At 37.1% G+C, this 15,762-nt stretch overlaps 1 protein-coding gene across 2 annotated transcripts; it reads left to right on the forward strand.

Moving 5' to 3' along the window:
- Positions 1-2,633: 2,633 nt before the first annotated feature.
- LOC122005288 (tubby-like F-box protein 14) lies at positions 2,634-7,185 on the forward strand. Of its 2 annotated transcripts, none has more exons than XM_042560275.1 (6): positions 2,634-2,714; positions 3,508-3,567; positions 3,658-4,063; positions 4,276-4,363; positions 5,931-6,063; positions 6,147-7,185. In XM_042560275.1, exons 3-6 carry the CDS (start codon positions 3,710-3,712, stop codon positions 6,859-6,861), a joined length of 1,290 nt encoding a protein of 429 aa, XP_042416209.1. In that variant the 5' UTR covers positions 2,634-2,714; positions 3,508-3,567; positions 3,658-3,709; the 3' UTR covers positions 6,862-7,185. The 2 variants fall into 2 exon arrangements, with proteins under 2 accessions (XP_042416209.1, XP_042416208.1); XM_042560274.1 differs by having other exon boundaries at positions 2,650-2,714; positions 3,508-3,584.
- Positions 7,186-15,762: the final 8,577 nt, after the last annotated feature.

Here is a 15,762-nt window from a genome sequence, read left to right on the forward strand (position 1 = left end):
TTTCTAGTCACTTTGATTTTATGATTTATCTTATTCTAAATACTCCCGTGATGGACATGAACTCAAATACTTTTACTATAATGTGCTGGATTGTATTTTTTTTATATCCAAAATTTATAATTCATTAATTTTGAAGTGAACGGTCTAATTTACATTTCCATCCACCAATTAATCATTTCCGTCCACCGATTAAATCATGTTCAATTAAGATGGCGTTTAGTTTAGGGGTTTGGGAATGAGGGAATGAATTCATTATATTCTCAAATCTTATGTTTGGTTGATGGGAATGAAATCAAGATTTTAGAATGAAATTCAAAAACTTAGGTATGGATGAAATCCCATCTCCTCCCTTGTGTTTTGATGGAATAGAAATGTGAATTAAGTTTTGGACAAAAATATTCTTAGTATATTTGTTTAATTTTTTTCATTTCACACTCTCTCTTTTCTTGTTTTCTCTCATCATATTTTCTCTCTCCTTATTCTATCATCACACTTTCTTTCTCAACATATTTTCTCTTCTCATTCTCTCTCATCACACACTTTCTACCATTTTCTCTCTATATTTTCTTCCATCACGCACTCTCTCTCCTCATTTTCTCCCTCTTCATTTTCTTCCATCACACTTTCTCTCTCATTATACACTCTCTTCTCGTTTTTCATCACACTTTATCATTCGCTTGTTTGTCCCCTCGGATGGGTCTAGAGGCTAGCGCATAAGGTGTTGTCACAATGAAGTATGAGGTTCGAATCTCGGCAAAGCCGAGGTAAATACCTCCCTTATGTGCTAGTCACTATTCCAAAGGCCAGTAGTCGCCCGTAATTTACCTCCTCCGTGTTGGCCTTGGGACGGGTTGAAGGGGGGCGCTGGGGGCGAGCGTATTCGCCTTTTGCCACAATTCTCGTCTCATTTTCAGCTGTGTACCTACATTTACCTCTCTTTATATCCGTGGGACTGGCTCTAGGGGGGTCGCTGATGTGGCGGTTCCACATTCTCTCCTCATTTTCTCTATCATACTTTCTCTCTTCATTCTCTCCCATCACACTCTCTCTCCTCATTTTCTCTAATCATTCTTTCTCTCTCATCATACTTTCTCATTTTCTCTTATCATACTTTCTCTCTCTTCATTTTTCCCATCACTCTTTCTCTCTCAACCCATTTTCTCTTTCATCATACTTTATCTCTCCTCAATCTTTCATTTTCTCTCATCATACTTTCTCTCTTCATTTTTTCCATCACTCTCTCTCTCTCTCAGCACACTTTCTCTCTCATCATACTTTTTCTCTTTTCAATCTTTCCTATCATACACTTTCTTCTTATTTTCTCTCATCATACTTTCCCTTTCTTCATTTTTTTCATCACATTTTCTCTCTCATCATTCTCTCTTATCATATGTTTCTCTCACATTCAATTTTTTCTCCCATCTAATTTTTTTCTTTTATTTTCCTCTAAGGGTAAAAAAGAAAATTCAGGTTCAATCTGATTGAAAATATTCAACTAATCAAATATTATTTTTAAAAATGATATCCAAATTCATACTCATTCCCATTCTATAATATTATGATATTCATTTTAATTCGGATTCCTAGGAGAAAACTAAACATCACCTAAACATTTCTGTTCATCGATTAATTCTATTATTATTTATTTCCAAACTAATAACTTGAATATTATAGTGTGTTGTTTGGAATAAAAGAACAAAATTGTCTTTCCTGGTATAGATTTAGGAGTGAAATTTTATAATATTCAAGTTTGATAAGTTAAGTTAAATTGAGTTTAAAATAATCAAATTGTTAAAATAAATATTTAAATTTAGTCTGATTTTATTTTTATAAATTTGGCCTTGGTTTAAGCTTGACTTGAGCTTAGTTCGTTTAAATGTTATTACTTTTTGATTGCGTTAAACTTTTATATTTTAAACTTATTTGGTTGGCCATTAAATTTGATAATATAAATTTATTTATTAATTTTAAATTTTTTTATTTTTTGACATATTGATAAGAGTTTTTATAAATGAATATAATTCATAAATATTGTTCATGAATATTATTCATGAACATTGTTAGCGAACATTATCCATCAACATTGTTCACGAATATTAACAAGTTGAATATATATATATTCGTGTTTATTTATTTAATTTAACAATATATATATATATATATATAAATTGTTACCAAATCTAACATTAAATTTTTATACGAAAGTCGAATTTATTTACTACCATAAATAGATTGGAAGCTGAGATTCCAATGATGCTTATGTTTTTTTTTACGAGATTCTAAACTGAGAGAAGGTTCACCGAGGATAAAGCAAAGACTCTCCATTAAAAATAATAATAATAACAGAAAAAAAATCGTGTTTATAAACTTATAAAGATTTAAATCTTTTGATAAATCGTTTATATTCCCGCTTATTTAATATTATTTTGGTTGGGAGTCACAATTTTCTATTTTATCGAATTTATTTTTGTTTCACTAATATTTGATCTCGGCGACTTAGTCTTATAGTGTTATCTACTCCCTTTCTCTCTCCGCCAATTTTAATTAGTTTTTGCTACTTAACTCCTTTTTTTATCAGAGAAAAAGAAACAAGTCCGAAGCCTGCGATAGAGAATTTTCTGGATCTAGATGCGAAGGAGACTGCGGTCGAATGAGAGGGCTTCTTCACTCGGATGTATTTGAATCATGGGAGGGTTGTAACCCATTGTTTCTAGGTACTGTGAAGGAATTTCCTGTTCGATTCTTGAGGCTTTGTCGTAAGCTATCGATTTATTTGCATTTGCATTTGCATTTGGGATATGTTTTTGTGAAATTGTAAGGCTGTTTACTTTTGGCTTAATATGCATGTTCTTCTGTTGATCTAGTGCGGAAGTTCTCTCTCTGTGTGATCTAGGCTTTCCATTTACTGAAGAAATTTCTAATGTCTTCACCTTGTCTTGTCAGAGGAATGTCCTCCTCGACCGCTTATGCCATTGCCAAGAAAAAGGAGATCTTTTTTGTCGTGAATTTTACTGTTTCTATTCCCCCCACAAGATAGATCTGATCTTTTGGAGCGGGCTCAGGTTTCATGCGGTAGATTTGGCCCTATGTTGGCAAAGATTAGTTCGTGTAACAAATAGTTAAATAGACCAGAGTTTTCTGCTTCTCCTTGTGCCGCCTTCTGCTCTTTTATCAGCTTTAGCAGCGTAGAAGTTAATTTTGAAAATTTGTCTTGAAAGAATAATTGATGGCTTATAGCTGATGTGAATCAAAGCCAAAGTTTAGTCTGCAACTATGGAGTATTTTAACATGTTGATTGTATCTTTTTGTTGCATTAGCGATAGTTTACAATTGATGGTATACGGGTCGTTAGTTGGCTGATTTAAAGTTGCTTATCTGACTGCAATGTATGGGTTTTGTTCCTTGCACAATGAAATTCTTTGCTAGTGGCATGCATTACTGCATTTAACATTTTCTTCATCTTAAATCATAGTTTTTTTATCCTCTTGCTGTAACTTTTCAACCTAGATGATTTGGTACCTATTCCTTTTCTGCTGGATTGAAGCGTTGAAGATTCATGTTGACGTGGTAATGAACACCTGAAGGTTGGTTTGTCTGAGTTCAAAGTTCATTTCAAAATATAATGTTTTGGTAATCAGATTTTCATATCTTCTGCAGCTTATTTCTGTATGCTCTTTGGGAAGGATCTGTATTTGCCCTTGTTGCATAAATGCCGTTTCATAGTATTATTCGTGATGTAAGAGAGAGTTTTGGGAGCTTATCTCAACGTGGTTTTGAGGCACGCTTCTCAGGTCATCACAGAGGGAAATCGCAGGCTGCTGTACATGAGATTCACGACCACCATACTGTAGTTGTAGCTCAGGAAAGTTGTTGGGCCAGCCTCCCTCCGGAGCTTCTTCATGATGTGATTAAAAGGTTGGAAGACAGTGAAAGCACCTGGCCTTCTCGTAAGAACGTAGTGGCTTGTGCGGCTGTTTGCAAGTCATGGAGGGAAATGTGTAGAGAAATTGTTAAGAGGCCTGAGTTCTCTGGAAAGCTTACATTTCCAGTGTCTTTGAAGCAGGTTATTTTCTTAACACTTCCCTTCCTATTAGGGAATGACTGGTTTTCGTTTGAGCATGATGAGATATTAGTTTCAGTTTTTCTCATTTGAGATAGACAAAAAAGTGTATTGTTGCTACAGACCACAAAACCAAATTCTAAGTTGAAATGCTACATAAAAAGATACATTATATATTTGCTTGTAATTTGGAACTGATGTATGTGAATTTGCAGGCTGGCCCACGAGATGGTATCATCCAGTGTTTTATAAAAAGGGATAAATCTACTCTAACTTACCATCTTTACCTTTGTCTTAGCCCTGGTAAGCTAGCATTCCCCTCAATTTCATCCAGACACCTAGTATATCTAGATTCTTTTTCTTCAAATACACCCTTTTTTTTTCTTTTTAAAAAACCTCCTATGTGAAATCAAATTGTAGTTGGAATGAGGTTATTGCAAAGTAGATAAGGAAACCTATTCAAATATTATGATATGTTTAGCTTATTTGGAAACTATTGTCGTATTGGCAGAATACTGTTGCATGATATTGGAGGACAACCTCCTTAATATAAATTGTGTGCTCATTGATCTGGAAGATCAATGATATTGCAAGTTGCAACTACAGAATTATGGTCTACTTGTATGATATTGTGCTTAGCAGGCAATAGTTATGCATCTAGCAGATGGTGAAGGTTAAGAACATAGTTCTTCCCCTTCCACCATCCTTAAGTGGTTAATAAAATCATTGCCGCATTGGATATCCACACAACACTGTCTACCAATCATTTATCCTTCCGTACTTGAAAGTAATCTTGACTTCTGTTTGAGCCTCCCTAAGGATTGTACAAAGCAAGTTTGCGTCTCTCTCAATTCGTTGTCACTGAAATTTACATTTTACAGATGGAAAGCATGATATACTGGCTACAATAAGTTTGTATCCTGAACTTAATTGGATACCAGTTTTACAAATCTGTTCCTAATATCAGTAAGATTTTCTTATTTAAGAGAGATGTAAGCTAACCTACTGAATAAATCAATCTTTTCTTTCTAGTTTTATGCTGTCAGCTTGATGATTTAAGATGTTTTATTCTCAACTGAAAGGGAGAATATATGCATTAATGTTGACCATAAAACATTGTATTAGTAAACCTCTCATTCTGAGGCATATATGAAGTTCTTCTGTGCTTCCAATTTTGTATATCCTTAAGGATATTTTTATACGACCATTTGTACCTACCTGCACATTACACTGTTAGAGCATCAACTGTAAATTTGTTTTTGTAAAGGTAAAGAATTGAGTAGTTGGATCAATTTTTTCTTTTTTTTTTTAAAGAATATAAGAAAAGGATTTAACTGATATGTAGTGGGTTTTTCCAGTGAATTGGATATTTACATTCTGAGGTACCAATTTATCCTTCTCATAATCTCCAAGGTCTTCTTGAAACAGTGGTTGAACAAGATTTACGCATCACATCTTTGATTCCATATTGCATCAGTTCTTACATGTGTGCCTTTTATTTCAATAGCCAGTGTGTGATTCTTCTCCTTTATTATGCGCCTAGGAGATCTAGACATTTTACGTTCCAACTTCCTGGATTACTCCATTTGTCTTGGTAGTCACGTTGCCATATATAGATATTTAATATTAGGTTCTCCTGATGTACTGAATTTGAATTTTAGAAACATCAAGCTTTTGAGCTTCTGTTGCTTTCCTTGGGGCATTGCTATAAAAAAGTTCATAGGACCTTTTTGTTTTTTTATATCTCGTTGAAATCCTTCTTTCTGAACACTTCAGTGATAGTTTCTGCCTGGCTAAACTGATTGAGATGGTTGATTTGTCTTAACAATTTGTTTTTCTGAAACTCATCTATTCGCCTTGCAATCCGCAGCTATGCTGGTTGAGAATGGTAAATTCCTTTTATCAGCTAAGAGAGTTCGTCGTGCAACATGTACAGAATACATAATATCTACCGATTCTACCAATATATCAAGATCAAGTAATACCTTTATTGGAAAACTGAGGTGGTAAAACTAGTTAAGTTTGTATCTTTTGTTATTAATAAAATTCTTGGGTTCTAATATTTCTGTCTGAGATAACATTTTAGGTCCAATTTCCTTGGAACCAAGTTTGTAATCTATGATACGCAACCACCATATAATGGAGTAGCTTCCTTCCAACCAGGCAAAACTAGCCGTAGATTCTACTCCAAAAAGGTCTTGCCAAAAGTGCCCAGTGGCAGCTACAATATAGCCCGGGTGATGTATGAACTGAATGTGATGGGAACAAGGGGACCAAGGCGGATCCACTGCATCATGAACTCAATTCCTTGCTCAGCTCTTGACCTTGGTGGCACAGTCCCAGGTCAACCAGAGTATTTGCTTCCACGTTCACTGGACGACTCTTTTCGAAGCATGCCATTTGCCAAATCATCTATCATGGACCATTCCCTGGATTTTAGTAGTTCACGTTTCTCAGATGTCATGGCCGCAGCTAGAGTTATAAATGATAAAGTTGACGAGATCAAGGAAATGCCTCTAGTTCTTCAAAACAAATCTCCTAGGTGGCATGAACAGTTGCAATGTTGGTGCCTTAATTTCCGAGGACGTGTAACTGTGGCCTCAGTAAAAAACTTTCAGCTTATTGCTGCGGCAGCTCCAACTCCATCACAGGCTGCACCATTTGATCATGATAAAGTCATACTTCAATTTGGAAAAGTTGCAAAGGACATGTTTACTATGGATTATGCATATCCACTGTCAGCCTTCCAGGCTTTTGCCATCTGCTTGAGTAGCTTCGATACCAAATTAGCATGTGAATAGAAGGCTATGAAGGTCTGAGATCTGACATAATAATAGGGCCAGAATTCATTGTTAATTTGTTGTTCCTGTTGTTGCTGCCATTTATTTAACCTGGATTTTGTTTCACATCATCTGCTCATCTTTGCTTCTTATCCCAGTTCTGGCGTCTGTAACTGCATGTTGCATCTGGGTAATCCATCATGTTCCTTGAGTTCACTTACAGTGACATTTTGTGGCTATCCATTTCATGAGTTTTGTATTCAACTTTCTTCGATTTTTAAATGGGTAGTTGTGTCGCATTCACTGTCTAAAGACGGTGAAAATGTGTCATCACTGCTAAGGTAAGAACACTTTACAACATATTATTTGCTCTCTCCACGGTGGTCGGAATTGTATTGAACTATTGAATCAGTAATTTATCTTTAGCATTGTTTTTATATATAGATAGATTGAGTTTTCACTTTGCTCCTGTAATTTTTCTCACTTTAGTTTCTTTTCTTCTGTGAGAGCCCCTCTTGCGCTTGGACCGCGTTGATGTGGTGAGCTCTTATCGAAACTTCATCCCCGGAGTTTATTCACCTCCGGGCGCTCGGGCCCCCTCCGGCTGCCTGGATCATTGGCGTGGATTCGGCCAGTCGTCGCACTCCAACTCAGCTTCTGTATGAGTTTTTTTTATGGTTCTCGGACTACTTAGGTGCCTGACTAGGGACTTGCCAGAGCTTGCCCGAGTGCCCGGAACAACTTTGGGCGTCCGGATTCTGGGCGCCTGGACCATTTTTTGTCTTTCTCTTTCCTGCAACAAAAAGTTACTCCAAGCATAAAAATTATTTTGTAAATAGAGTTAGCACATTAAAAATATAATCAAATTATGACTTAGATTCTGTCTCCTCGAGACCAAGATTTAGTCAAGGTCTTAGCTTAGGTTTCTCAAATGGACCTAAGCTGGATCGACGCCTAGTGTTCCCTCAATTGGGAACGCGTTCTCACTGGATCATTCATTCAGTTGTTTACCTCCACTTACCAATTGTAGACTTCAGGTCTCCTTGACCCACTAGGACTTCTTGTCAGATTTCAACCAATCTGGACTTCCTCCTGCTAGATCTCAGCCGATCTAGACTTCGTACCAACTATCAACCTAGTTGGACTTCCTCCTGCCAGATCTTAATCAATCTAAACTTTATGTCAGCTATCAACCTAGCTGGACTTCTGCTTGGTGTTCCGATCCTCTAGACTCATCATGTCCTGCACACTTGGTAAAGAGATTAGACAAATAACACATTTAACTTTAACCTATTTACCATACATTACAACCTGATTATTAGTGCAACCTACGCTAACAATCTCTCCCTTTTTGACGTAATGACGACGTATGTTAAAGTTAGAAAAATATGCAAATAAGTATTAAACATGTAATGCAAAATTTAAGTGAGTTGGATTTTTCTAATCTAACCCACTATCCTCAATCCTCGTCCTTTAATATACATCAAAAATTAATACAACTCATTAAGCACAAATAATCAATTGTTTATAAAAGTTGAATAAACAAAGTTCAATTGTCCAATTTTTAAACAACTTAAATAAAATTTTAGCAAAAAATAATAAATTTTACCAACTAAATTTTTCAAACAAGTTTTCAAGTAATGATTTCAAGTTCTTAAATTTTGAAAATAAGTTTTAGTTTGAAAACAACCATTGCAAATAATATTTTCAAGTAAATAAAGTTTACAAAGCTAAAGTTTTTTTCAGAAAAATTCGGGTTTATAGTAGGGAGTAAATGAAAAAAAAAAAATTAAAGTACTTTGAAAGCAATTTCTCAAAATTTTCAAAATTTTTAAATTTGAATTTTGCAAAAGGCTAAACTTCTAAATGATTTAAAAATATATATTTTTAAAAAATACCTTTTAAAATAGGTTTGTTAAACAATAATTTTAAAAATATTTTACATAATTTTAAAGAAATCTTCAAAGTAATTAGGAAGATTTTTGAAGAAATTTTGCAAATCATCTTCTAGTGTTAAAAATTAAAATTTTCAAAAGAAAAACATTTTGTAAAGATAAATTTTACAAGAATTTTATAAAACTTTTCAAAGTGTTTTCGAAAACATCTCTTAAAATATTTTTCAAAGTATAAGTAAGTTTTAAAAATCCTTTTGTTTAATCAACCAATTTACAAATAATAGTAAGAAGAAGGAAAAAAATTTTAAAGTGGTTTTTTAAATATCCTCCCTCTAAATTTGATATTATTTTAAAAAGATAATATTCATCTAAAAATTGTCCTTACCCTAACTATCAGAAGATAGCAGTGCTCACTTGGTTAGTCAAGTTAAGTATTAATTTTCAGTTAGAAATTTACTGGAAAAGGACTACTTAATTTGATTAATGTATTATTGTATTTATAGCCCAGACTTGTTTTGATGCATTGATATAAGCATATGAAGTCTAGGCAAAAGGCCTACATGTTGGTGCAGGTTGCACTAATAATCTGGTTTTGATGTATGACAAATAGGTTCAAGTTAGATGTAGTGTATGTCTAACCTTTCTACTAAGTGTGCAGGAGTTGACTGGTTTGAAGGACCTGACACTAGATTGAAATCCAGCTAGGTCCGTTGGATCTGATAGCTGGTGGGAAGTCCAGATAGGTCCGCGGGGCCCGATATCTGGTGGGATGTCTAGTTGGGTCTGTGGGACCTGACAACAGGCCGAAGTCTAGTTGGATTTGCGAACCTGACAACTGGCGGGAAGACCTGATGGGGCAAAGGCAAGTCAAGTGGCTGCTGTTGGTAAGTTAAGGTAAGCAACTGGAGGAGAGATCTAGTGAGGATATGTTCCCCGTTAAGGAAACTGTAGACGTCGATCCAACTTAGGTCCATTTGGGAACCCTAAGTTAAGTTCTTGATTAGATCCTGGTCTCGAAGAGACAAGATCTAATTACTACTCCTATCTGTTGAGTTGTACTAACTCTGCTTTGCATGATGAACCTATTTTTATTGCCTATGACTAATCCTTTTTTACAGGAGAAGAAGTGCTGAAAAAGGGGGGGTCCAGGCGCCCAGACCAGCTCGGTCTGGAGACTGCCACGGGCTCCCTGACAATCCGAGCGCCCGAACCACCAAAATCATCCACAAGATGATGTGGAGTGCATCGACTGGCAGAACCACGAGGTCTAGGCACCCGAAGGAGTTCTAAGAGCCCGAAATGGACCTATTTAAAGGCCTTCGACCAGGAGTTTCAGTACAACAACTACTGTAAGTTTCTCTCTTACGTGCTGCTCCGAAAAGACTCCGACAACACCGAAAGGTTGCTCTGAAGTTCGAAGAACAAAGTGTCTGTCAGATTTCTTTTTTGTATTGATAACATTATTCTTTTCAGTTATTGTAACCAATTCATGTAATACATTTACGAACTAATAGTGGATTGACTAATGAAAGCACTCGTCGAGTGCGGGCCTTGGAGTAAGAGTCGTCGAAGGCTGAGTCATCGAAACCAAGGAAAACTAACTTCTATTAGCGCTTGACTTCTCTATTTTCTTTTCTTCCACTGCGTACTTGTTATTAATTCGCTATCGATTTTTAACGATCACTATTCACCCCCCCCCCCCCTTCTAGTGTCTTTCCGATCCTATACTACGTATTTCATGTCATTCTAAGTTTTTGAATATATAATGAAGATAGACCTAGTGTATTTGTGAGATGCTCATTTCCTAGATCTATAGGATCATGCTTTATATTAGTTCGATCTAGACTAAGGCCAAAATAATTTTACAACACTATAAAAATGAGAATTTTTTTTGAAAACATAAGTAAATAATTTTTCTAGAATTTATAATTCACTTAAAATTTTATTTTATAATAAGTGTCCTTGTCTAACATTCCTAGTTTACTTCGTAGGTTCCTAATGTTAAATTCGAATTCATGTTTCGAGTTTAATTCACTTTGATTCAGTTTTTAGTTTAAGTTAATTATATTATAGTTTTTAAAATTATTTGTTTAATTAAGATTTAGGTTTAAATTAATTAACTTAACTAATTAAGCTTTAAGTTTAGGAAATTCAGAGCTCACCTGGCACGGGTGGAAGAGCCCACCTGGCACGGGTCAATGGTTACGGTGAAAGTCAAAGTCAAAATGGTCAACATCAGAGCTCAGAGGCTCAACCGCGTCGCCCGAGAAAGAGGGGCCTATGTAGGCCGATCAGAGGAGCCGCTGTCCGGTCGGCCGTCTGGATGAAACAGCGTCCAGTCAACCCGATCAACAGGAGAGTGGGTCAAGCGAGCCACCCGTCCGGCTCGAGGTATGTCGTTGACAGTGTAATGAACCGATATAATAAAAGAAGAAAAGACGGATAATAAGGGGAAGAGAAAACAAAAGAGAATACTCCATCTATCATTAAATGAGGAGAAGCCAAGACAAAGATGTCTTCTATCTGCAATTAATATAATTAAACAGAGGCATATGAAGGGTCACTAAAACAGGTATAAAAGAGTATGCTAGGTATGAAGAAATGAAAGGATTCATCTATATCCCTATTATTTTCGATTCTTTTTCTTCTGTTTCTAACTTAAGCATCGGAGGGCCAACACCAGGGACTCCTTCCCTGGTTTGGTTTGTTTTGCAGATAGGAGCGAGGTCTTCATCCAGTCAACGAAACTGACACATCCTCGGCTTTCCAGTTTCACGCCTTCAGATAGGAACATTTTGGCGCCATCTGTGGGAATGTAGCCTGCATCCGAATGAGAAGATGGAAGATGCTAGACAACTCACAACAGTGATGCTAACGTAAGAGGATCTTGACGTACTAATGCAGGCTCGAGTGACGAAGGTATTGGAGCAATATCAACAACAGGCGTTGGCCGATCGCCAAGCGCAGGAGCCTGCAGCCTCCACAGCAGGTCGCCAGGCTAAGTGAGGGAACCGAATGGAATAGCTTTCCATTCCGGACCTGAACAAGAGGCTGATCGGCAACTATAGGGAAGCACCTCATGCCCCGGTCCCATTACACCGAGCGTCGTTATGGACTCCAGCAGAAGAGAGGGTCCGAGCGGATAGAGACCGGAGATCTTCCTTGGATGAGACACTTGCTCAAGAAACAAGGAAAAGGAAGGCACCCAGAGAGGATAATTTGTTCGAGCGGGTCAATTAGCAATTTTAGGAGGGGATTCTAAATGACCCTTTGCCAAAATATTACACCCCACTAATGATCGGGGAATATAATGGAGAGACCGACCTCGATAACTACTTAGCCAAGTTTGATAACATGACCACACTTCACCAATACACGGATGGGGCGAAATGCCGAGTCTTCCTCACCACGCTATCTGGATCGGTGCAACGCTTATTCAAGCGGTTGCCGAGCAACTCGATCCACAGCTTCAAGGATTTCCGAGCGACCTTCCTGCATCACTTTCTAGCAGATGCCACCATTAGAAGATGAGTATAAATCTATTCTCACTAAAGCAGGGGCCCGAGAAGCGTTAAGGGCCTATATTCAGCTCTTTAATCAGGTGGCGATGGACATCCCGACAATCTCTTTGGACGTGTTGGTGAGCACCTTCACCCAAAGGCTCATTGAAGGAGAGTTCTTCCGAACACTCATTCGGAGTCTGCCAAGGGACTTTGGTCATTTACAAAAGAAGGACAACGAATACATCAACGTGGAAGAAGCCCAGGCGACAAGGAAGAAGGAGACGCATGTCGAACCCGCAGGAGTATCTGAACGGCGTTGGCCGAGCAGTCATCAACCTCACAAGGGGCCTCGATCAAGAGGAGCCTCACCACACGAGCCCAAGACACATGTCATACAGTATGTGGCGGTCGCTCGTCCAAAGGTTGCAAAAGGCAAGGTGTGGAGGCCGATGTTCTGCTCCTTCCACCAGTCAGTGACGCACAACACCTAGGACTGCTATGACTTGGCAGCCACCAGGCCAGCCCTACGGGGATATCACCATCACCTGATCGGAGACAAAGGCGCCGATCAACTGTCCGAAGGAAGGGAGAAAGGACTGTTGGGCGCTTGGGCATTACTGGAGACGAAGGGTTTCCCTTCGTTACTCTCCTTTTGCTGCAAACGCCAAGGAGACGAAGGGGCGTCCTTTCCCCTTCGTCTTCCTTAGCCTTCTTATAAGAGGCGTCCAAGTGCAGATCTAAAAAAGAGAACTTTTGGCGAAGGTGATCAGGGAGCGCTGAGGTGATCGTAAAGGGAGAGATTGTGTGAGAGCAAAGGGAGAGCATTCGACTGGGATTTGGCTCGTGAACTTTGAAGTGCTTTCCGGTTGCTCCGTGATCGTGCTTCCGACAGCGGCAACCTCTTCGTCGACCGCCAGCGTCTTCAACAGCACTTCGGGAGATCACTGTGAGTTTATAATTACCGCATCGCTTTGTTTTATCTTTGTATAGTTTCAATTTCATGCTCTCAAATTACCAACAATGGTATCAGAGCATGCTATAGATTTGAAAGCATGAAAATCGACGCGAAAAAAAAAAACTCGCGTTTTTCTTCTTCTGTCGCGAAGAAGATAATGAACAGTGCATTTTTTTATTTTAATCGATTGTTTAATCGATTCAAATATTTGAATCGATTGATAAAGAATTGAATCGATTCAATTGATGGCACAGTGCCTTGCTGAATCGATTCATGAATTGATTGAGAAAAAAATTGCTCACAGAATCAATTATGCAATCGATTTAAGAGAAATCAAAATCACGAACAGTGCTTTTTACGAAGAGAAAAAAAAATATGAACTGAATCGATTCATGAATCGATTAAAGATATGAACAGTTTGTTTTTTCTCTCAAAGCACAGTAAATCATGCAGAAAAAAAAACGTGAACAGTTGTAAAATTTAATTATAAACATTTTTCTTGCATGGAGAAAAAAAAACGTGAACTTTTGGTGTTAAAAAATTTAATTAAATATTTATTAATTAATTAATAATATATATATATATATATGTATTTAATTAATTAATAAAAATATTTAATTAATTTGTGGTTCAATTTACAAAAAATGGAACCAGACCAACTTGTCCAATCAAACCGAGGTCTGGTTTAAATTATTAGCTGATTTAGGCAGACCAATTTGATTCAATGATACCTAAAGCTGGTTTAAATTATTTGTTGGTTTAACCAGTCCGGTTTATTATTGAATTAATTGGGTATTCTTGATTACAGAAGTTGGGTTGATCAAATATGACCGGATTAGTTCCGTTGTGTCAAATTTGATCAGAAACATTGGATTTGTTCTAATGAGTCAAACTTAATCCAATGGGCAATTGGACGAGTCAAACGAACCTGAGTTTGATTAATAAGTCTGTGATTGACTCAAATGGGCTTAAACGATAACAGAACATAGGTCTAATTAGATTAGTTCTAATGAGGACAATAGATTAAGTTTAAGATTCGGATTCATGATCGACCAATCCAATGTGTCAGTCACATGAGACTCCCCAAAATAAGGAAATTTGTTTTTCTTAATTGCTTGTGTATACTGTATATTTTGTTCTATATGTGGAAATTGAATTTGACCGGTTTTGTACTGGTCAGTCGGTTTTGTACTGACATCATGTTTTCAATTCCAGATACAAAGAACGATATACTCGATGACTGGTCACTATGAACGACAACATTAGAGGAGATCAAGAAGCTGGAATATGACCCGGATCACGGAGTCGGTAGACTTATTGGTCGGCTCGATTGGTTGTTCTTGAATCTCGAGCAAGAAGGGTATCCAGTTCAGGAAACAGAAAGAATATGGTATCTGGTTTATTCATTATCGGAACATCTAAGGCAGATAGCATTCCAACTTTGGGATGAGTCTGAAGGGCACATCTCATACTCAGAGATGTGCAGACAGTTACTTCATTTAGAATGAGGTCCTGATGAATCTGAAAAGAATCCAGATCCCGAAAATATGGGCCTCGAAGAATTTGAGGAGGATCCAGAAATGGATTCTGAAGATTTAGAGGATCCAAATCCCGAAAAATATGAAGATGATCCGGAAATGAACCTTGAAGAATTTGAAGAGGATCGAGAAATGGATCCTGAAGATTCAGAGGAGGATCTAGAGATGGATCCAGAAGAATCAGAGGAGGATCCTCAAGAATGTGTAGAAGATCCAGAAATGGATCTGATGGATACATCTGAGGCTAATCCACCCATCATAGAATCCGGGATGAACGGGATGCAATTACCCACTGCTCTAGCATTTATCCTAGTGAGAGTAGTGCTAGCTTATCTAGTCTATTAGTGTTCTTTTTACTGTCGTTATGTATGAACAGTGTTAGCTCATTTAGTTTTGAGTCATGTAATAATTTCTGTTGTTTTGTACGAACAGAATTATATAATAAAAGTTATGTTATATGTTAACTAACTTGGAAATGATTAGTTCATTTCATGATATGATTAGTTCATATAAATATGATTCGTTCATATTAAATGATTCGTTCATTTGATGGGATGTGTGCAATAAAATTGATCAATGTTGATTAGATTAGAACATACAAATGATGAGTGGAAATAATGTTATCACTTGATTTTGTAAACTAATTCTAATTTACACTGAGTCAATGATTAATTGCACATATATGAATTACACTGAAATAATAAATAATTTGTTTATTTATGTAGATCATGGTAACTAAAAACATCATAGCTGAACTCAATAAGGGTGAGAAATTATATGGAGATAACTACAAAATCTGGCACCTCAAGATACAATATGTTCTTGAGGAACAAGAAGTTCTAGAGGCTGTAAATCAAATCATAGAAGAACCAGCTGATGGTTCTACAACACAACACAGACGTGACCTTGATGCCTATAAGGCATGGAAAAGGAAGGACTCTATTGCTAAGGGTATATTGATTAGTTCAATGGTGGATGACCTGGTATTTGAGTATGAGCCGTTACCATCGGCTCATGCTGTCTGGGTAGCC

Source organism: Zingiber officinale, chromosome 7B, assembly GCF_018446385.1.
Source record: "Zingiber officinale cultivar Zhangliang chromosome 7B, Zo_v1.1, whole genome shotgun sequence".
In the NCBI taxonomy this organism is placed as follows: Eukaryota; Viridiplantae; Streptophyta; class Magnoliopsida; order Zingiberales; family Zingiberaceae; genus Zingiber; species Zingiber officinale.

Coding starts and splice junctions, on each gene's coding strand:
- LOC122005288 (XM_042560275.1), top strand. CDS start 3,710: ATGCCGTTTCATAGTATTATTCGTGATGTAAGAGAGAGTTTTGGGAGC. Junction 4,064..4,275: donor TTCCAGTGTCTTTGAAGCAG/GTTATTTTCTTA, acceptor GTGAATTTGCAG/GCTGGCCCACGAGATGGTAT. Junction 4,364..5,930: donor TTACCTTTGTCTTAGCCCTG/GTAAGCTAGCAT, acceptor TGCAATCCGCAG/CTATGCTGGTTGAGAATGGT.